Raw genomic sequence first — 21,994 nt, 5'->3', positions numbered from 1 at the left:
TTTCATCGGCAGCTTCAGCGGTTGTGGCAGTGGAGACCTCAGCGGCTTGATCTTTGAATGACTCTACGATTACATCTATGCCAAAGATGGTTTCTTCGGTGATTACAGTCTCCCGCTCCTACTCTGATCCAACAGCAGTTGGCTCTTGTATCCCCTGCTGGTCGAAGGGAGTAGATTCATCGCCAGTTGAACTGATATGGCGGAGTGGCGTTTCTTCGCGTGGTTACTCCATTGGCAAGGGTCGCTCGGGCTGGTTGGTGGGCTCCATGATGGTAATTCCCTTCCTCAGACGAGAAACCGGAACGGCGTCTTCTGTTTCCTGAGCCTCCACCGCCTTGCATTTTCCCTTCTCCTTCCTAGTCAGCTTCCGAGGGGGGCTTTTATTTTTCCTTATAGCCATCTTCACCCTTGGTTTCTTAACAGCTGGCTTAGGAGCGGAGTTTTCTTTGCCCTTCAACCTCTTCTCGCCAGCGGTCTTCTCCTTGCTTCCTTATTGCTCCGGACCTGCTCCTCACCGAATAAGCTCTTCTCCACTTCCCGAGCAAAGCGAGCAACGGCCTCAGCTTCCTCATGAGTCTCCTCAGAGACAGTTCGTTCCGAATCATGCTAAGCAGTAGCCCCTTCCGGTCCGGCCTTTGACGCCACTCCTTCTTCTTACTCTCCTTCCGCTAGCAAGCAGACAATATCCTCCCAAACAACTTTCATTTTCTTTTTTGGAGAGGGTGGGAGGAGCTGTCGCTTGCGCCTTCCTCTTCTTCTCCTTGGGGATCAAATTAAACTCCTTGGACTCCAGCCAATTTTTGTGGAACGCCGCTGGCAGCAACGGCTTCATTTATAGATCAGGGGTTGGAGTGGGCAGATCGATGCCCGCGAGTCTGAATAGTTTTTTAATCAAGGTCCCGTGACCCAACGTCTTTTTTATCTTCCTTTGTGCTCATATGTCTATGCAAATTATCGCGCCTATGTCTATATTAGTCTTTTTCTTCAAATTGAGCGCAGCGCAATCAAGTATTCGAGTCTGCTGTCCGTGGTATGAGATGTTATCATGACCCTGCTCAGTGACCACTTGACTAATTCTTTCTTATCATCGTCCACCGACCCAAACTTCAAGTTTCTCTTGAGCCACAGCGCACCGCTGCGATCAACTTGTCTTCCATCTCTTGGGTTGGATAGCGGAATGGCCACCCCAGGACCCGATTCATTCGCCTTGCTGAGCAGTCCACCCATTTTCTCTGACATAGATGTTCTTGGGACTCTCAGCTTGGCTCATGTTAACGTAGAATTCCCTCATATGCAATATATCCACTGGATCCTTGGGATGTTAAATCAACCAAGCCAGACCTCGCTCTTTTCTCTAGTTAGCGAGTGGGTCTCAGATGTTTTTTGTGGCGAATCCTCTCTCATAGAGGATTCCTATGGCCTTTGCCGTTTCGTAGGCCGCTGCCGCTTCCAGGCTATGTGTCATATTGCTTGGAAACCAGTACTATCTTCGCTTCCATGGCGGCGTCCTACTTTGCTATTTTTCCGCTCGGTAGGCCCTCATTTTTTCTCCGGCGGCTTGACGAGCGAACTCCTGCTCGATTTCCCCTTTGCCAAATTCCTTTAACTTCTTATAGCTCAGCCATCAGTCGCTCACCGGATACCTCTGATCAATTTTGTCTGTGTATTCGAATTTCAGGTAATCCTCCGGGAACTCTGGGATGAATTTTTGGAATTCTACAACTTTCAGCTTCCTCAGCTCGCTCCAATCCTTAGCCAATTCAAGCACATTTCTTCGCTTGTAGTAGGCTTCCGGTGGTGCTAGTTCAACAATTCCCATTCACCTTTTCCAACCACTCTCCTCCTGTCCATTGACAATATCCTTTGAATTCTTTTTGTTAACGTCCCTTTAACTTTCTCAAACTTCTCCTTCACACCAATTTTCTTCTCGCTTGGATCTATTGTGACAGCTTAAACAGCCTAGGGCTTCCAGTACTTGGTAAGAGAAACAAAGCTTGATTCAGAACAATTTCTAACTTAAATTGCTAGTTCCAAAATGGACGAAAAATCAAGTAAACAGGTAAAAATATCCTAATTTTCACTATGAACCTTATTTCCTCTTCCCACAACGAAACAGAACACTCCATTGAGGGTTTCGTTGTGAACAAGGGGTGAAAAAATCACACACACAAAAAATCCATTGAAAAATGGAAATCTGATCCACATAAAGTAAGAATATTAGATACTTTATCTAAATCTATCATATAACAGACTTACATTCACAGAAAATAAAGTTATAGAGATTTTGCAAAAGTTCTACGAACAGACATTTTTTGCAAAAATATTTTGTAATTTTGCGTTAATGAGTGCAAAATCAGAACAAATAAACCATAAAATCAAGTAATTAGAACAAGACGAACCTAGATCTTACCTCAGATTTTGTTGAAATCAATTGAAGAGTGAAGACTTTTCAAAGTTTGGAACACGGAGAAATGGTGGTTTCTTTGTAGCATACTGAAGAAGTTACTCTATGGTAAAAATGGAAATGACTGAGGTAGGGGGTATTTATAGGAGAGGTTTAGTCGTTTACTTTCTATGACATAAGCGGTGGACAATTCAGTTTCCTGTCAGTCCAATATTATTATATTAATATAAAGGCTTAAGGATGGGTTACTAGGCGGGTGAGCGGTTAAAACATTACTTTTATTTATCCTAAGTGTGACACACAAGCGAGGGGGAAAGCCCGTACTGGGAGAGCGAAAACACTGATCTTTATGGCTCCGCTTGGCAGAACTTATCCACACATAAGGTTTCAGCCTCGCTCTATTGACTAGGAAGGAATCGCCGACAGCATAATCACTTGCATCTGTCATTAACTCGAATGGCTTGCTCCATACTGGTGCGGAAATGATGGGAGCGGTGGTGAGTTTTTCCTTTAGGATCAGAAAAGCCTCCTCACACTCACTCGACCACTCAAATTTGGCATCTTTGCACAGCAGCACGGTGAGCGGTTGAATAATTTTGCTGAAGTCCTTGATAAAGCCACGGTGAAAACTGGCGTTGCCAAAGAAAATTCTAACTTCTTTCTCATTCGAGGGCGCTGACATCTTTTCGATTACACTAACTTTTGATCTGTCCACCTCAATTCCAGTGAGCAAGATCTTATGGCCAAGAATAATTCCTTAATTTACCATTAAATGACATTTCTCCCAATTCAACATGAGATCAGTTTCAATGCAGCGCAACAGCGCTCTATCCAAATTATTTAGGCATGTTGAAACAGTCTTGCCATAAACTGAGAAGTCATCCATAAAAACTTCGATACAAAAGTCCAGGATATCACTGAAAATGTGGGACATGCATCGTTGGGAGGTTGTTGGGGCGTTGCAAAGCCCAAAAGGCATCCTCCGATAAGTGAACGTACCATATGGACAAGTAAACGTAGTTTTCTCACAGTTCTCCGGTTTGATGGGAATTTGGTGGTAGCTTGAGTAGCCGTCCAGGAAACAATAGTATTCGTGTACTGAAAGCTTCTCAAGGCATTGATTAAGGAATGGCAGTAGAAAATGATCTTTCTTCATCGCTTCATTCAGCCTTTTGTAGTTGATACAGACTCTCAATCCTGTGACTAGTCTTGTCATGAAGACCTGCCCATCGTCACTTGTCTGTTCGGCAAAGTCCCCTTTCTTTAGGAGCACCTAGGTTGGGCTGACCCACTGGCTGTCATTAATAGGATAGATGATACCTGCATCAAAAATCTTTGTTACCTCTTTCTTAACAACTTCTTGCATATTCTCGTTAAGGCGTCGTTGAGGCTGTCTACATGGCTTCGCTTCAGCTTCCAGTCTTATATGGTGCATACACACCTCTTGGTTGATTCCTTTAATATCTAATATTTTCCATGCAAATTTCGTTTTTCTTCTCTTGAGAATGGATATGAGTTGAGCCTCTTGATCCAGTACAAGCGAGGTGGAGATTATCAGCGGGTAAGTCTCATCCAGGCCAAGGAACACATATTTCAGATGCTCTGGTAGCTTATTCAACTCATCCCTTACTATAGATTTGCTTTCTCGGTCTCTCTTTGCTCGTTTTATAGACTCAATGGGTACAGGTGAGCTATCACTCCGCTCATTTGAGTCCTCAAGCTGCCCCAGTACAAGCGAATCATTTTCTGAAATTTCCTCAAGAAATTGTAAGGTTAAACTATTCTCAAGAGAAGTTAATTCATTTAATTCATCGATAAAATCACAGTTTTCTTCCTAAGGTTTGTGTAATGCGTTGTTCATTGAAAATGTGATTTTATCTCCACCAATGCTAAGTGTAATTTTTCCTTGCGCGACATTGATATTAGCTTGAGCGGTGGCAATGAGAGGTCTTCTCAATATGATAGGAATTTCGCGATCTTCGCTCATTTCCATAATTATGAAATCTGCAGGAATGATAAATTTCTTTACCAATACATCCTGAATAATCTCTTTATGGAGTCTTATTGATTTATCAGCAAGTTGAATTATAGTTCTACATGGCTCAAGTTCATAAAGCCTTAATTTACTGAAAAACAAGAAAAACATAACATTGATACTAGCTACTAAGTCGCATAATGCCCTAATCGGTTTCAAATTTCCTATGGTACAAATAATGATAAAACTTCTAAGATCGCTAAGTTTCTTTGGTAGCTCATCGCTGAACATGGCACTACACACACTCTCCAGCTGCACCACTGCGTCCACTTCAGGCATTTGTCATTTTTTATTGATTATATCTTTTATAAACTTAGCATACTGTGGCATCTGCAACAAAGCATCAACAAATTGAATAGTGACTTTAGGACTACGGAAAATGTGCACAAACTTGTCAAACTCCTTTAAATTGTCCTTTCTCCCGAACCTAGCTGGAAAGGGGGCCCTAGCTATCGCTGGGGTTAACTCATTTTCTTTTTGTTTTGGCATCCGAGCAGCTTGCGTCACTCATGGCTCGGACGAACTTACTTCCTTATTTGGCGCTCGATTGATGTCATCATGTACAGGTAATGTATTTAAAATAACAAAGGAATAAGAGTAATTAATACCTTTGTCAGGCAGCACTGACGATGACGTTCGCTTCCCTCCCCTAGTTTCTACAGCCTTCGTCTGGCTCGGGACAGTCTCAACTGTCCCAGGAAACATTCATTTCTGCTTTAGCTTTAACACTTCAGCTATTTGCCCGACCTGTATTTCTAGCATTTTGATTGAAACAAATGTGTTTCTTTGGAACTCTTGGTTTTCCCGCTCAGTGTTTCTCCATAGTTTCTCCAAAATTAGCAGCTGATTAGTCGCCGTGAGAGGCTGGGCAAAGACAGGTGTCTACTGCGGAAAGTGGGGGGGTCTGATAATATCCCCCTTAATAGTATTGCGGCGCAAAAAATTGTTGCGGCTGATAAAATTGTTGTTGAGGATGTGGACCGGCAGGCCTTTGGGGTTGCTCCTTCTAGAACTGCTGGTACTAAGGAGGGTTTTTATTGGCCATGTAGAAGACCTCACCTGAGCTCTGAGCAACCTGTGGTATAGAGAGTGGTCAACATAGGCACAATTCTCAGCGGCCACAACTTTATTTATTACCTATTTATTTTTATTACCAGAAAGATTATGCTTCACGAGCTTGACCAACTCTTTGACCTAAACAGACAATTGTCTATCCTTGAATCATGTGAAATAGTAACAGGAACCTGGTAAAGACCCTGTGATGGCTCCGACCAGCTCGTCTGATTGACCACCATCTTTTCGATCATTGCCCTCCCTTCGTAAGCGCACCGCCCCATCAGCGAGCTGCCCGCTGCTACGTCTAAAGACATCCTTAACTCAGGAGTGATCCCTCAGTAGAAGATCTAGAGCTCTATGAAATCAGAAATCTCATGGTGAGGGAAATTATGGAGCAGCTGCTTGTAGTGGCTCCAAGCGTTGGGCAGGGTCTCGTTACTAGCCATCTTGAAACTCAAAATTTCATTCATCTGGCTAATGGTTTTGGAAACAAGATGGTACTTGCTCACGAAGGTTTGCGCTGCTTCCTTGAATGTTCCAGGAACTAGGTAGAGGTTGTCAACCACTTATTGGCTTCACCTATTAAGGAAAATGGAAACAAAATTAGTTTGACAGCGTCCTCCGTGATTCCATGAGACTTCGAGGTGGCAACAATCCTTTTGAAGTTCTAAAGGTGCTCATAAGAGCTTTCATTAAGGAGCCCATGAAATTGGCTCTAGCTAACTAGGCCTATTAGCACTGGATTCGCCTCATAATTGTCAGAGCCTTTGGGTGCAAAACTTGTAATTAAAGTGCTATCCATAACGGACTGATAGTGAACATCCATGGAGACTTCAGCAAGGGGGTGATCAGCAGCCTTGTGTCCCTGAAATTGCCTCTTGAAGGGCTTAGCAGTAGGTGGATGGGGGAGTGATGGCAGCGGGAGTTGCAGCGGCGTGAGCAACTTGAGTCGTTTGGGCAACGATAAACGCGGCCTACGCAGCTTGAGCCTTCTCCACCCGAGCGAGGTGCGCCTGCATTCCAACCATTCCCTGCTAGATACTTATCAATGTGCTAACAAGATTCTCTTCAGTAGCTGCCAGGACATGGGGAATAGGAGACGGTTGGAGCACAGCAGGGAGAAGGAGCGGCACCTTCTGCAAAGATACAAATGCAGCAGAGTTGGACGATATCCCAACAGCAGTCTGGAAAGTTAGGATGGCGGTGCAGGAGCAGTGGCATTTCTGTTGATGGCCATGATCCTTTCTCTGGTAATTTCTTAGAACAGACGTCTCTGCCTGCGAGATGAAGGAGTAGGACTGGTTTAACGCTGAAAACGCTTAGGATCCCTGAATTAAAGATTGCCACATCAAAAAGAAAATTATAACAATGATAAAATGCTAAAGAATTAAAGAATAGAAAAAATTAAAGGTAAATTATGGCGCATCACTAGACTAATTCAATATTCAATTTCTTGAGTTTAAAATCCCCGGCAACGGCGCCAAATTATGATACAAGCAATTTGATGATTTAGAATTTAAAATAGGGAATTTCTTATGAGTTTCTTGAATAGAATATGTATTATTGGACATGTTCAGATATAGAGAATGAAAATGAAGTTGTAGACCTTAAATCACAATATCACAATTATTCGTACTCTTTTCTTGTGAGTTTTCAGATCGAACACAGAGATTTTAAGCCGAAAAATTTAAATGAAGAATTTCAATACATGCGACGCGCAACAAAAAGCAGAAAAAGGGCTCGCTATCAAGCGAGCAGAAAAGATAACTAAGACAAAAATTAAAGAAAATGAGTAATAAGGAGCGAGCTGTTGAGTGCATTTAGTGATGGCAGTGGGTAAGCAATGGATGCAGCGAAAACGGTGATGAGCGGAGACGAGCAGATAAGGGCAACGGGGTATAGATATATGTATGCATGATAATAGGTGAGCGGTGAGGGTATTCAAATTATGCTATGTCTGCGCTGTATATTGATAGATGGCTAGGTTCTCATGGATGAAGTGAGCGAATGAGGAAGGTGAGTAAGCGAAACATATATTTATAATACATAACGAAAAAAGAAGAAAATGTAATTGCATAAACCTGCTAAGACAGAAAACAACTTCGCTGGTACTTGACCTTAAGGGATTTATAACAAGACTTCAATGACGCCCAGAATCAGAATATTATGCGCAAGAAAGTCTTCTGTCATTAGAAATTATGTGGCCCAATAGATCCACGCCTATGTCTATTAATTATTCTAATATTTGTCTCATTAATGACTTTACCCTTCTGTTACCTGTCTTTAATCAAAATCGAATTCAAAATAGCAACTAAGCAGGTCGACAAGGCTCCTGCGTACTTAGCTACGTTGAACTACCTAGAATTTGTTATTGAATACGATGCGAAACCAAGCTGAAATAGTATTCTAATCGTAACATTTTTTACACAAATATGACTCTTGGATAGAAATGATAATGGACAAATCTTGATATTCATTACTTACTACACAAAACAGTAAAATTCTACATTACAAAAGCAGGGAAACCAAAGCAGAAACAAAGAAGTAAACTATCCTAGAAATCAGTAAGGTGAGCGGCCAAATGAGGAGAAAATCTCAACTCTCCTGGCCATTCTTAACTAGAGAACTCCCTTACAGGGTTGGAGGTCTCGAAAAGTACTAAAATCTGCAGAATTGAACACTTGAAAGTATGTATGCGTATTTTAAAAAAAGAATTTTTGCCCTATGTATAGATCAAAGAAGACAACAGTTGCAAGCAGTTGAAAAGTGGCTCCAACCGGTGAGCAGTTAGCTCGTTGACGACAGTTATTCCGTTGAAGTAGTTGTGCTGGACATAACTCCCAGGGTAATCGCTTCACTTGCTTTGAAATGTAAGGGCCTAGATCTTCCTCTCTTCCCCAAATGGCTGAAGGGCATCAGCACAACTCAAGCGGAGTTGTCATCGCTGGCTGGTATCGGAATGACTAAACCGCTGAGAGATGAACACTTAGTGAATTTCTGGAGTGGTTCACTCTCGCTTTGCTGTGATGGCTGTCTGGTCGCTGGCGCTGGCTTGAACTGAAAGAGCGTCGCTTGCCGAGCGGCAAACGCTGTCGCTTGATTTTCAATACTTAACTTTTCTGGACCAGAAACATCGCTTAAATAGGCCAAAAATGTTAATAATCTCAACAGACGCATTCTGGATCATACCAAACGAAATAATTATGCCATATATCAGATATATTGATGATTTTCACATAAAAATTCAAGTGATACACAGTTTTGTCAAGCGAAAAATATGTTATTATTTGGAGTTATCGATGTGCAAAAAGTAAACGTCATCCTTTTAATGGATTTAGTGTTTTGAATTTAAAATTAATTTTTTATATAATATAAAAATAAAAATATATATTTAATTTGATATATTTAAGATAAGCATTTATGAATAGTAAAAAATCTACAAAAACTCCAAAACTACTCATTTGTATGTAATAAAATAATCAAAGCTAAAATAAAAAATAATATAAATGAAATACTCTAAAATATTACTATCTTTGTCCGACTCTAAGGGTTGTATTTACTTTATGCATGTTGATTTTTGAATATTAATTATTATATCAAAACGTAGTACAAATCAAAGAAAAATGGAAAAAATACTTCTATTAGTGTCTTATAATACTAATATAAGGACATTTGTACAAAACATTATACAAATATAAAAATATTTTTAATATTAAGTATAATGATGCAAAAGGTAAATGTAATCCTTAGAAACAGACGGAGAGATTATATTTTAAATATAAATTTTTATATAATACTCCATTCATCCGTCAAATTTATTTTATTTCATTTTAGTTCGTCAATTAATTTATTTAATTACTAATTTTTGCAAAGTCAAAAAATCGTCATTTAATTATTATCTTTCTTTAAATACTTATTTATAACAAATATCACAATATTTATTACATTATACGCATTCATTTACTTTAATTTTTAATTAAATTTCTAAAAATACATTCAATAAGATATATTTAATAAATAATACTCCCTCCGTCTCAGAAAAAGTGCCCAGGTTACCGTAGATACGAGAATTTAGGTAATGTATAATCAGTAAGTAATTAAGAAGTATATTAGTAAAAATAATTATTATATAATAAAAATAATTCTAGATTAAGATTAAAATAACTAAATATTTTAATTAAAATTTAAAAAAATTATAAACTGTGAAATTTAAAATATGATTAAAAAGTATAATTATATTTCCAAAAACAAAACAAAAAATTATATTGGACGGACGGAAATAGAAAAGTTGGACAATTTATGTGGGACGGAGGGAGTATCTATTTTTTTCTTAATCTCCGTGTTAGGAGCAAATAGGTTAATTTTACTGGACGGATGGAGTATTTTAAAAACATATTGTTCACTTTGTATTTTTGGATAAATTTATTTCTTATATTAGATATGAGAAATTGTGTCAATACACTACAAGAAAAAAGGATTTTAGGGAAGGAATTTTTCGTCCTTAAACTCACTTTTTTCGTTACTAATGACATTAAAGACGGAATTAGAAACGGAATAAATTCTCTTTTTAAAGTTCTCGTAGCTAACCCTAGTTGTTTCTAATTTCTTCCTTAAATTAGAGACGGAATTAAGAACAAAAATAGAGACGGAAGTAGGGACGAATTTTTCATGCCTAACCTAAACCAAATTTGGTCCTAAAAGTCAGCGACGAAAATATTCCGTAGCTAATTTTGTCTCTAATTTAAGAACATAATTAGAGACGAAATTAGGAATGAAATTCGGGATGAAAATTTCCATTACTACAAAAGCTACAAATTTGGTGCCCAAAATAGTGACGAAAAAATTTCGTCGCTATTTCCGTCTTTGGGTTGGAAATAGAGTCTAGGAAGGACAAAATCCGTCGCAAATTCTATCCCTAATTTCACAAATACGAAACTACAAATTTCAAACTTATAATCAAACAACCATACAGAATCAACTAAAAATCCATAATAAACGTTCAAAATATCTAAAAAAGTTATAATTACGGAAATTTGAAATATTCCAACATCATACAAGGTCCAAAACATATAATCCAATCATAATATCATCAATACTAAATATTGATTGTACGGGAAATATAAATGTCAACAAACTAGAGGCGCACTCGAGTCCCCATCATCGTCGCACTTGTCCAAAACGAGCATTGATCATCTTGAGCTTGAGTTGCTCAATGATGGTCATATGATTCTTCTCGAGATTCTCCAAGCACCGGGCGTAACACGGACCACTCAGGGTACGCCCGTCGCTAGAATCGGAAACCTCCTCTACTAGCACCGCCGCTGCAAGCGATCCAAGCCCAAAAATTCTTTTCTTCTTATCCCGGGGAACCAAGAAAAGTCTCATCACGGCTATATTCTATATCGCCGAACTAAGACATTCATTCCTCAATCGCAGTCGTACCTTCCTGAAAGCAATGAATTTAAAAAAATTATAGTAAAGATTGATAGTCATAGAACATTAATACTATATATAACATGAGGCATACCTTTATACGATTTGCCTTGGTACCTCAATACTCACTACCGTTATGGTGCTTTGTATGCGTCAACTCGTAGGTCCCCTATGAACCAAGACCCTACAACCATTTTTTATAAACGTATATAAGAACATATGTTTGTAGTCTTTCAAATTAATTGCTATATATAAATAAAACTTACCATTTTCTGCGAGGTCTTCATAAATGATCATGATCCACTAGTGTGTGTGGACTTCATGTCAGCATTAGGATTTCCACCCCATCGATTTGCTTTCGCTATTTTTTACTTCTTTATGGCGTCTTTGGATTCCTAATACTCCCTCGAACGCTTTAAGACATTTGCGGGAACAGCGGAGGTAAACTTCTCGTCGTTGCTATTGCGGACCTCATGTTCCCATTTTTTGTAAAGTTCGCAGGCCTTCTTGTTATAGATGCAACGGACTTTACCTTCGTTTCTCGACTTCCATTTAATGTGTTTCTACAAGCCAAAACATCATCAATTATTTATAAAATCTTTTAGTAACATTGTTGTACGCTTGTAGCTATTGTATGTGATATTTTATCTTCTAAAGTTACCTTCATCTCGACTTCATACCATTGTTTTGTTATCAAAATGACACGCTTCTAAGTGGTACCCCCTAAGGTAGATTCAGACCTGAATATAGGCCGGAAGTGTCTCGATGCAGACTAGGCCAAAAGACGTTGTATGTAATTATGGGTTAGGTGCAAAATATTTACATTACGACAATAAATCTATATTTGAGTAAATCGAATACATACCTACCATCCGGGTGAACCGTTATCTCAATACGGCCATTGGCTGCGTCCTTGTCGTCGTTGGCCCCTACCCTGAAATTTGAAGTCCCAAGTGTTGCCCTAGATCCACCTAGTCCCATTCTCAAATTTCTTAGTTCATCGACATTACTAAATTAAATACCGAAAAATAAACGGGTTCGTGCTAACCTAATGTTTCACCTTGTGTGGTCCCAGCTGACGGACCGGCAATGGCCTACAGAAAACAGAAATAATTCAATATATATAAAATTCTAATATAATTAAGTAATACTTAATTTAGATTGAATATACATACCCGTTGCTGTCCCTACCTCGCCAACCACACATTGGCCTATCGGATCCAATGTCCGTTGATTGTCCTCCCACGCCTATGACAACAAGCGAAATGAACGGGCAAACTGACGAATACGTTGCTGGCGTAACCTCTCATTCTCATACTGAGACATTTCAGCATTGAAATATACAATAAGTTATATTGTAATACATTATAAGTGAGTTTATATATTAATGCTCGATGACCTATTCATTAGGTACGTCATCATTAGAACTAGATGGTGGAAGTTGATTTTGTTCTGATTTAGATGAGCTCGAAAAGTAAAATTTCTTTTTCCATTAGGTCAGATTCGTCCGACTCATCAATCGGAATCCATTCCCGCCATCTGTTGAGGCCAAATACAATTGTTGTGACACCCCAGTCTGCTTAACTCTAGAGCTCTTTAAGTAGGGCTTCCAAAAAGGAATGTGAGCATTATTGACATGAGTAGTCTATGTAATCTATTTAATTATTATTCAACCTCAGATGGCCTGGAAAAGGCTCATCTACGGGAGTTGGCCTACCACTGGCCCAACTCTAAGGGTATTACAATTGCTCCCCCTCAGTGGGTTGTTCAATGCTGCAAGTATCAACAACTACATCTTGGTAGGTGGCTGGTTTTGAGCCATTTTCAACAATTTCACTACCCACATCGATCCAACCTTGCAATTCGATATGACATATTGCCAAGCAATCAACTCTATCCCTCTTCATACTTGAGAATGAAAGAGATATAACACTTACGTTGCTTGCATCGCATGTATGAACAGTTCATAAGTTTGAAGTCTTCTCTTTTTATTGACTTCGACCATGTTGTATTTCTCATTTTTTAGTCCCAATCCCTGGCAGTGGATCATGCCAATCACAATTGAAAAAAACACAACGCTTGATCGGTAGTGATGGAAACTTAACCTCTAAAATCTCCTTGATATGTCTGCAGTACTCTAAACGATCGCAATCCACACACATTCCACTATTATAGGAGGCCTTCTTAGTACAATATTTTTTAGTGAAAACGGTATTCATTGATGAAGCATGTATTATGTCTACTCACCTCCACTAACGGACCATGCACAATGTCCTTGTATACTTTTAGTATATTATCTTGTTCCTTGACCTACGATGTTAGTGAAAATAATTATCACGAATATTTAAAAAGATCTTAATGTTCTCAAAATTTTTGTAAACACACACATATCTGGTGAACCAGGGGGTGAAATTTGTTTAAATTTGTGAAGCAACTTTGATGTCGGAAGTTGAGGGACATTCTCGCCTTAACGCTTCCTCAAGAAATCTACGTAAATAGATCGATAAAATTGGTTAGGCCACCCATTTTTTAGTCTAAGTGGAAAATCAAACCTACATAGAAAAACTTACGAAATAAATGCATCGCATTCAGGAACGTTGAGTAGAAAGTAAGTACAGAGTTTAAGAAACAATAGTATTTTGATTATAGTTAGTAATAAAAATAATGTAAATACAATTTTACCCTTATTTTTGGTGTAAAAATAATGATGTGATGTAAAAAAAAGTGTGGTTCATAGTTAAAAAAAAAAAAGAATTACTTTATAATTGGACAATTCAAAATAAAAATATGCATTTTTTGTGAATGGACAAAGAGAGTATTTCTAAAATTTAACATTTTATTTATTTTTTGATTGTTTTTTATAAAAGTGGGTCATACTAAAAATTATTTACAAAGTTATATTTTATCTCATACTGATTTCAACAACAAACAAAATTCGTAATTATTATTATAAAATATGATAGTTTATATTAATTTATATATATATATTAGCTTTATGGTTTAGGGTAAAAAATAATGTAAATTTAACATGTAATATTAGGTTAATAATCGAGCAACTCATAGCCTGTAATTCCATACCTATGGTAATCTATAGTGACAAATTTCACTGCCACTATCAACAATAATATATATACACATGGAACTGATGTTCTTCAATATTGCTCTTTCTTTTTAAGTTGATCAAAATTAACAAAAAAATAAAAAAAATTGAGTGATTACAAATAATAAATAAACTAACATTCTTACATGATTATTATTGTTATTAGGATCCACAAATGCATCATTTAAATCCATCTATGAGGCAACTAGAGAATTTGAAACTTTGCTCCAACTCTTTTGTAGTCACTATAGGGCATAATTATATAGTCCTTAATTCATCAACACATAAAAATAAATAAATAACTAAATAAAATACTTATTACAGCAGCCTTTAGGCCCCCTAAAATGGATTAAAATCAATAGATTACTTTAGTAGAAAGTTGTCTTGACAAGCTCTTGATTGTGCATTTTTCTTAATAATGCTATCATCAACTGTCAATACAGTCAAGGTCCTTCACCTGCAACCTTTCCTGTTTATCCAATTTTATGTTAGGTAAATTATATAACACCTCCTTATGTTTTAGTACAAATGCATAAAACACTCTGTATTTTATTTATTGTGTGAAACCCCCTTATGTTAATGTAAAATTTACACGAAATATTTTTTTCGTCAAAACTGATATTTGATTGTAAATATAAACTCAATAATACAAGTTTTATACAAATAAAATATCTTAATTAATTTTTGTAGACATATTGTTATCTGATTTTTCTTTCATTTTATAGTTTTTTTAGACATATTGTTATCTGATTTTTACAAAAGTTATAATGATCATTTATTTATTTATTTATTTTATTCAAAAAATTATTTAAGATATTTTACCTTTTTAATTTTTATAAAATTTGCATAATTTAGATCTGTATTGAGAATCAAACATTAGCTTTGGACGACGAAGGTGTTTCGTGCAAACTTTACATTAACATAAGGGGATTTCACGCAATAAATAAAATACATGGTATTTTTTGCATTTTTAGTAAAACATAAGGGTGCGCTATATAATTCACCCTTTTATGTTTAATAATGGCAATAAGACCACAGTTTTTAAAGTTGCATAATATTTGATAAGAGGAAAAAGAAAGGGTTGCACCTAAATCGAATTTAAAAAAATCATTGAGGTAGTTTGTAAACTCCCTGCAAATACGTACACTTTAAGTGTAATGTATGCATCTTCTATACGTGCTATTGGTAAAAAAAAAACCTAATGAAACACCAAACCGAATCAGCAATCATACTGACGTTCAATGAATTGAAAACAGTCCTTTAAACTTCTAAACAAATGCACTATCAACAACAATAATGATAGAAGCTTCAATAATTTCACAACAATAATAACATCAATATTAAAACAACAAGAAGAGTCTAGATTACATACACAACTAGTAGGTTTCTTACTTACATACGCAACTACGAGAGTATTATCCAAAAGTAAGCATAGAGAATCACAAACAATGCACTAAAGTACTTTTCTACAACAAAAATCGTTCTTGCAAGATGCTGGTCTTGTCACCTTAAGAACAAGCACACAAGGATTACCATACATACTAAATTATTCAATACTATCATGTAATATAGCATAGAGATTTCCTCAATTCGATGTTTCTTTATGTTGCACGAAAATGAACACCGAATTTCATTATTTGCACATGGATGAGCTGAAGTTGCACTACCGTCGCCTTTCTAAGAATATTTTTTATTATTCGTATGAAAACTGCGGTTTGGGCTTCGAGCCTCAACGTCTGCCCAAATAAACCAATTGTCACAAGGTTCTCACTTGAAATACCTTCTTCTTGGAATTTTTTTTTTTTTTTTTTGTTTCTTGATATCTTAACGAAACTCTCTCTACCACAATGACATATTGGCGCCATTGAAGTTGTATAGATATAAACTTTACAAAAATAAATACGTACAAAATAAGATTAACATGAACATGAACTAAGAATAACACAACCTTAAGACATATAAAAGTGCATTACGATACAAAATCGATGTCAAAGCTCTTTCCATTTAGGAAAAACCCAATGTCAAACACAAATTTTTCATACTAATTAATTCTACCAATTTTTTGTAAAACAACTGTGGACTATATTGTCTTTTTCTTCGGTGTAGTTTTCTCTTTTGCAAACCAAAAGACCAAAATCATCTACTTAACTGCACTTCCCTTAAGGTGTTTTTTATTATAGATAGTATTTCATGTTCACAAATATCTATAACCACTTACAATCATGGATTAACTTTGCCCAAAATAATCTAGCAAATGGACAACATACTCCGATAAATAACTTCTCAATTCAATAGGTATAAAGAAAGCCAATCAATATATTTAACACAAATAATGATAAATACAAACAATAAGGGACCCGCAAAATGAACAAGAAACCTACTGTTGACAATAAAAAACAAAAAAAAAAAACAAAAAGATTGCAAGAAACAAATAAATTTATCTTGTATCCTCTAATATATTAGACCCATATTAATTTACTTTGGATTGTCAACCCAATGTATTCAATACTCACAAATGTAGACATATACAAAGTTTTGTTTACTTAAGTGTTTTACCAGATTTTTACTATTTAATTTCCCAATTTTCTTCTAAAAACATCAAATGTAACACTCTTTTTCAATTCAAAACATCCACCATTATTTCACCTAAGAAGCATCACACAAAGGAAAAAATAAATAAATAATACAATAGTTAAACAAATCCTTGTTGAATTTGAGTTGATTAGTATAACAAAAGTACATAGAAGCAAATATTGATTCTCCCAATTCATTTGTTTTTTGGAAATTGCAGTCTAGAACAAAATGTTTCTATAAACATCACACATAGCACATAGATGCAGTATAACAAAAAGTTAGAGAAGCAAATATTGATTCTCCCAATCCATTTGTTTTTTGGAAATTGCAGTCTAGCACAAAACGTTTCTATAAACATCACACATAACACATAGATGCACACCTATTTGATTCAATTTTCCAAAGTAAATTAATAGATAACTGCATTTTGAAATGACCCACAATGCACCACGTTAAGATAATAAATGAAAGGAAACTATCAAGATTAAAAACAGTTAGTTGGCTAATAGAGTTAATTTACAATTTGTTTCCTATAAAACATCCATAAGTAATATAAAATAAAAGCCTAGTATAAAGCACCCACATTTTGCAAACGTTCTCAAATGGCACGGAATAAATACCACCACGGTTGAATTTAAACTGCCTACAAAAAATTGATTCGCTAGATCAACCAACAACAACCTTAATTATAAATTTTCTAAACAAACAGATCTAGAAAAACACTCAAATGTGACAACTCAAAATCGGAGTAATAGCCGCTCTCATTCGGAAGAATTCTAACCGTAATGGGATACCATTCCAATTTCTACCAATCTACATGTACAACATACTTGGAAAAAACGGTTTAACGTAGAAATATATTTGTTGCACCTCTTCTTCAAACCTCAATTTCAACTAAAAATGATTGGAAGACGAACACAAAATACTCAGCTCTCAAAGACAAAATTAAACTTAAAATTGATAAGTAGGGAGATGAAGAAGAAAAAATTGAGCAAAATTAGTTGATTTTCTTACCGGAGTTCGATCGGCCTGTTGGACACGACTCGCTCGTAACCGATGTTTGGATCTCCTAGAGAGGAGGGGTGCATCTCGAAAATAAACCCAGTGTGTGGCATTATTTAATTTTCTTATGACTGCATAATTTTGCTCTGACACGTGTGTAACACGTGATGAATCAAGGCTATTTTTAATTTTATTATTTTGTTGCTCTAAATTAAAATAATTAATTAATTTAATAAAAAATTTAAACTATAAATTATAAAATTTAAAATACGATTAAAAAAACAAATTATATGAGATACACGAAAATAAAAAATATAGACAAATTATATGAAAAAATTGCAATAAATATCATGTACTATGACCAATTATCACTCTTGTCTTTTAATTATCACCTGACAAAATATATTTTTTCATGGTGACAATTAAAAGGAAAAAGTAATATTTGTCCAATTTTGAATCTAAAAATTAGTTTACATTTTTTTAGCGTTTTGGCTTTTTGGGCTCTAAACAACCTTGGACTTACAAAAAATTTCGCTAGTTTGGTTCGTATACTTGTTTCAAATGAACCGTTCGAATTTCATTCAATTATTTGTCTAAAAATTGACTTATATTTTTTTAACGTTTAGGGTTTTTAAGCCGCAAAATGACCTCGAATTAACAAGAACATATTATTGGTTAATTCGTTTGGTCTTTTCAGATTAATCGTGCAAATTCCGTCTAATTGCGAGTTTAAAAATAGGTTTATATTTCGTTTGATTGTTTCAAGTTCCGTTCTATTCAATCTCTAAAATAAGTTCACATATTTTTGTGTGTTTAGGGTTTTTAGGGCCCTAAACGACCTCGGATGGACAAAATAGTATCACTGGTTGGTTTGTTTGGTTGTTTTTTATGAAACATGCGAATTTTCTCTAATTCCAAATTTAAAAATGGTTTTACGTTTTTTTTAGCGTTTATAGTTTTTAGGGCTCTAAATTACTTCGAATTGACAAAACAATATCACTGGTAAGCTTTTTTGGTCTGTTCGGATTAATTTGTGAATTTTGTGTAATACTGAGTATGAAAATAGGTGTATATTTTTTTATCATTTAGGATATTTAGGGCCTTAAATGACATCGGATAGACAAAATAATATTATTAGTTAATTATTTTGCTCGTTTCAAATTAATCATGTTAGTCTCGTGTAATTTTAAGTCTAAATATGGGTTTTATTTCGAGTAATTATATTATTGTCTTTGAATTGTCACCCTGAAAAAAAAAAAAAAAATCGCACAAGTGTTATTTTTTCATAATTTTCATCATTCGTAGCACAATTCCACTCTGTGTGTCTGAGATTGTATCCGTTGTAAACTTCATGCGCGGCTAGAGGACAAAAATAACGAAAAAATGACATATGTTAAAAATATTTTTCCAAGATAATAATAAAAAAACAAGAATAATAATTGATCATAAATATTAGATATTTATGAAAAAAGTTTCCAAATTATATAGGACGTTAAAAGTATTATTTTAGTATTTCTCGTCATTTTAGAAATATTTTTATTTATTTTTCTAAATTATAGGATTATTTTTATTATAAAAAATAATAATTACTATTATCTATTTTTATTTAAACGTAAGACTCGTATTTAAATACATGATCACAAATTTGAATGAAATAAGATGTATTTTTTTTCTGTTTGAGAGTAAATTTTTCATTTGATTTTTTAACGTGGATTAAAGTGAATTAGTATTTTATAGATATATAGTATAATAAAATAGTGTAATATTTATTTTATCTTTAATATTAAAATAAAAATAATGTAAAAAGTAAAAAATATTGATACTTTGATATTGAGAGTTGTTGTTATTATTTAAAAAAATAATAATAATAATAAGTTTTATTTGAACAGACTAAAATGGTAAAATATGAAATTTACTTTTGGACGGAGTGAGTATTATATATTGATAATACTTCATTAGCCACTCAATTATGTGTTCAAATATTTGAGCATGAATTTTAATAAAAATAGATAATTATTGATTTTTTTTATCTTTTATAATAAGAAAATATAAAAATTAATAATATCTTCGTCCGGCTGTAAGAGTCTCATTTATTTTTTTTGTGTTGATCTTTGAATATTAATTATTATATCAAAATGTAGTACAAATTAAGAAAAAATTACAAAAGTATTTCCTCTAGTGTCTTATAATACTAATAGAATAATATTTGTACAAAAAATTGTAGAAATATAAAGATATTCGTAATATTAAGTAGAATAAAATAAAAGGTAAATGTGACCCTTGGAGACAAACGGAAGGATTATTTTTTTTATAAGAAAATAAGAATATTATTTTTATAATAATTCAAAAAAATAAGAATAAATTTAAATAAAGAAAAAAATTGTTTTTAAAAAAATTATATTTCCTCCGTTTCAGCGAATTTGTCCACTTTAGTTGAGCACAGAGTTTTAGGTATTATGTAATTAGTAAGTAATTGACAAGTGTATTAGTTACAATAATTATGATATAATAAAATTATTTATAGATTAAGATTAAAATAACTAAATAGTTTAATTAAAATAAAAAATTATAAATTATGAATTTTAAAATATGATAAAAGTGTATGATTATATTTCCAAAATGAGAAATGAAAAATTATGTGTGACCGACGGAAATAGAAAAAGTGAACAAACTATGAAAAACGGACGAAGTATTAAATAGGAAAAATAACGGATTTGTTTGTTTAGTGTTTCGATTTGAATTTTTTTTTATAGGAAGTATAAAAATTCAGAGCAAAAAATAATATTTATTATTAAATATTAATTTTTGTGAAATGATAAAATGTATATTAAAAATCGTGTTAAAAAAAAGTAACGGGTGAACAAACCCAACATAAAATTTTTCTGTAATTTTCAAAATTTATTGAAAACTTCTAAACTTTTTTATTACTTACTCATAATTCCAACAATATTGCATAAAGAATTATATTATCTATGTCCGGCTCTAAGGATCTCATTTAGTGTGTTGATATTTGAATATTTATTATTATATTAAAACATAATATAAATAAAAAAAAGAATTGCAAAAATAATACATTAGTTTCTTATAATACTAATAAAATGAAATTATACAAATATAAAAATATTTTTAATATTAAATATAATAATATAAAAGATAAATACGAGTCTCGGAGAATAATTGAATATTTGTTAATACTTAGGGTGTATTTTTTTGGGGGTTTGGATTTTAAATTGGGATTTGAATAGTAAAAATTTTAAATTTGAATAGTTATATGATGTGATATAAATAGGTGTTGATGTGATATTTTGAATGTAAAATTGATTTTTAGTATAATATAAAAAATAAAAAATAGGTGTTTGATTTGAATTTTTTGAGGAGAAAAAATTGAATGAATAGTAAAAATCTAATCCAATCCCCCAAACAAACACACCCTTAATAGTTATTGTAATTCATGTACCTATATACAACTACTCCCCAGATAATTTCGTTATTATAAAAATTTTCAAAATTTCAAAATTTTTCTAAACCCTTCTAGAACGGGGTGGAACTATTACTCCCCCTCCGTCCCATATAATATGGATGTATTATTGTAGACACGAAAATTTAGATAAAGTATAATTAATAAGTAATTAAAAAGTATATTAGTAAAAATAATTATTATTTAGTAAAAATAATTATAGATTAAGATTAAGATAAGTAAATAATTTAATTAAAATTAAGAAAATTATAAAATTTAAAATTTAAAATGCGATTAAAGTGAATAATTATATTTTCAAAAATAAAAAGTACAAGTTATGTGAAATTAACGAAAATATAAAATATGAACAAATTATATGAGAGGAGGGAGTATAGTATTAATGACACGCACAGAGTGAGTAGAGTCGAAATAAATACTCCATGAAATTACACCACATCAATCAATTCGCATGACAACATTGGGCAGCCTTACTTTTACATTTTCCAGCTACACAAACAAAAGGCTGTAATAGTATATACATACAAGATCTATAACATAATTTATTCATAATAAACAAAAGATCATATAAAATACTATTCCCTTCGTCCAATTAGAAAGTATACATATTTTTATTTTGGAACGTTCAATTACAAAATAAATATTTCATTAAATACCTCATTTTTTTTTCACAAATATCTTTAATTTACATCACATCATACTTTTACATTGAAAAAGTAACACCAAAAATGTCACTATATTACTTTTAACTATCCACTATAATTAAAATATTATTATTTTTTAAACACCGTGCCAAAAGTAAATATTTACTTTGTGTGTGGATGGAGGGGGTATTTTTTTAAAAAAAATATTCAATGAATATTTAAAGGAAAAAATCAATTTTGGTCTTAATATAATCAAAATTTATCAATTTTG

General features: G+C 33.8%; 1 protein-coding gene and 1 long non-coding RNA gene across 2 annotated transcripts; both read right to left on the bottom strand.

Annotated features, from left to right (window-relative positions):
• Positions 1-1,624: 1,624 nt before the first annotated feature.
• Positions 1,625-5,809, bottom strand: LOC127247355 (uncharacterized). The gene is made up of 8 exons (XM_051269188.1): positions 5,684-5,809; positions 5,499-5,514; positions 5,048-5,128; positions 4,320-4,408; positions 3,747-4,238; positions 3,261-3,677; positions 2,729-3,140; positions 1,625-1,800 (listed from the first exon to the last, which is right to left on the bottom strand). Exons 1-8 carry the CDS (start codon positions 5,807-5,809, stop codon positions 1,625-1,627), a joined length of 1,809 nt encoding a protein of 602 aa, XP_051125145.1.
• Positions 5,810-11,238: 5,429 nt separating this feature from the next.
• On the bottom strand, positions 11,239-12,290 carry LOC127247728 (uncharacterized). Its single transcript, XR_007837924.1, has 5 exons — positions 12,104-12,290; positions 11,977-12,022; positions 11,794-11,899; positions 11,590-11,700; positions 11,239-11,491 (listed from the first exon to the last, which is right to left on the bottom strand). It is a non-coding gene; the product is annotated as an uncharacterized LOC127247728 (long non-coding RNA).
• Positions 12,291-21,994: the final 9,704 nt, after the last annotated feature.

Source organism: Andrographis paniculata, unplaced genomic scaffold (assembly GCF_009805555.1).
Source record: "Andrographis paniculata isolate CXL003 unplaced genomic scaffold, ASM980555v1 Contig32END, whole genome shotgun sequence".
Classification (NCBI taxonomy): Eukaryota; Viridiplantae; Streptophyta; class Magnoliopsida; order Lamiales; family Acanthaceae; genus Andrographis; species Andrographis paniculata.
The sequence above is the reverse complement of the archived record's forward strand: the minus strand, read 5'-3'. Positions and strand labels throughout refer to the sequence as shown.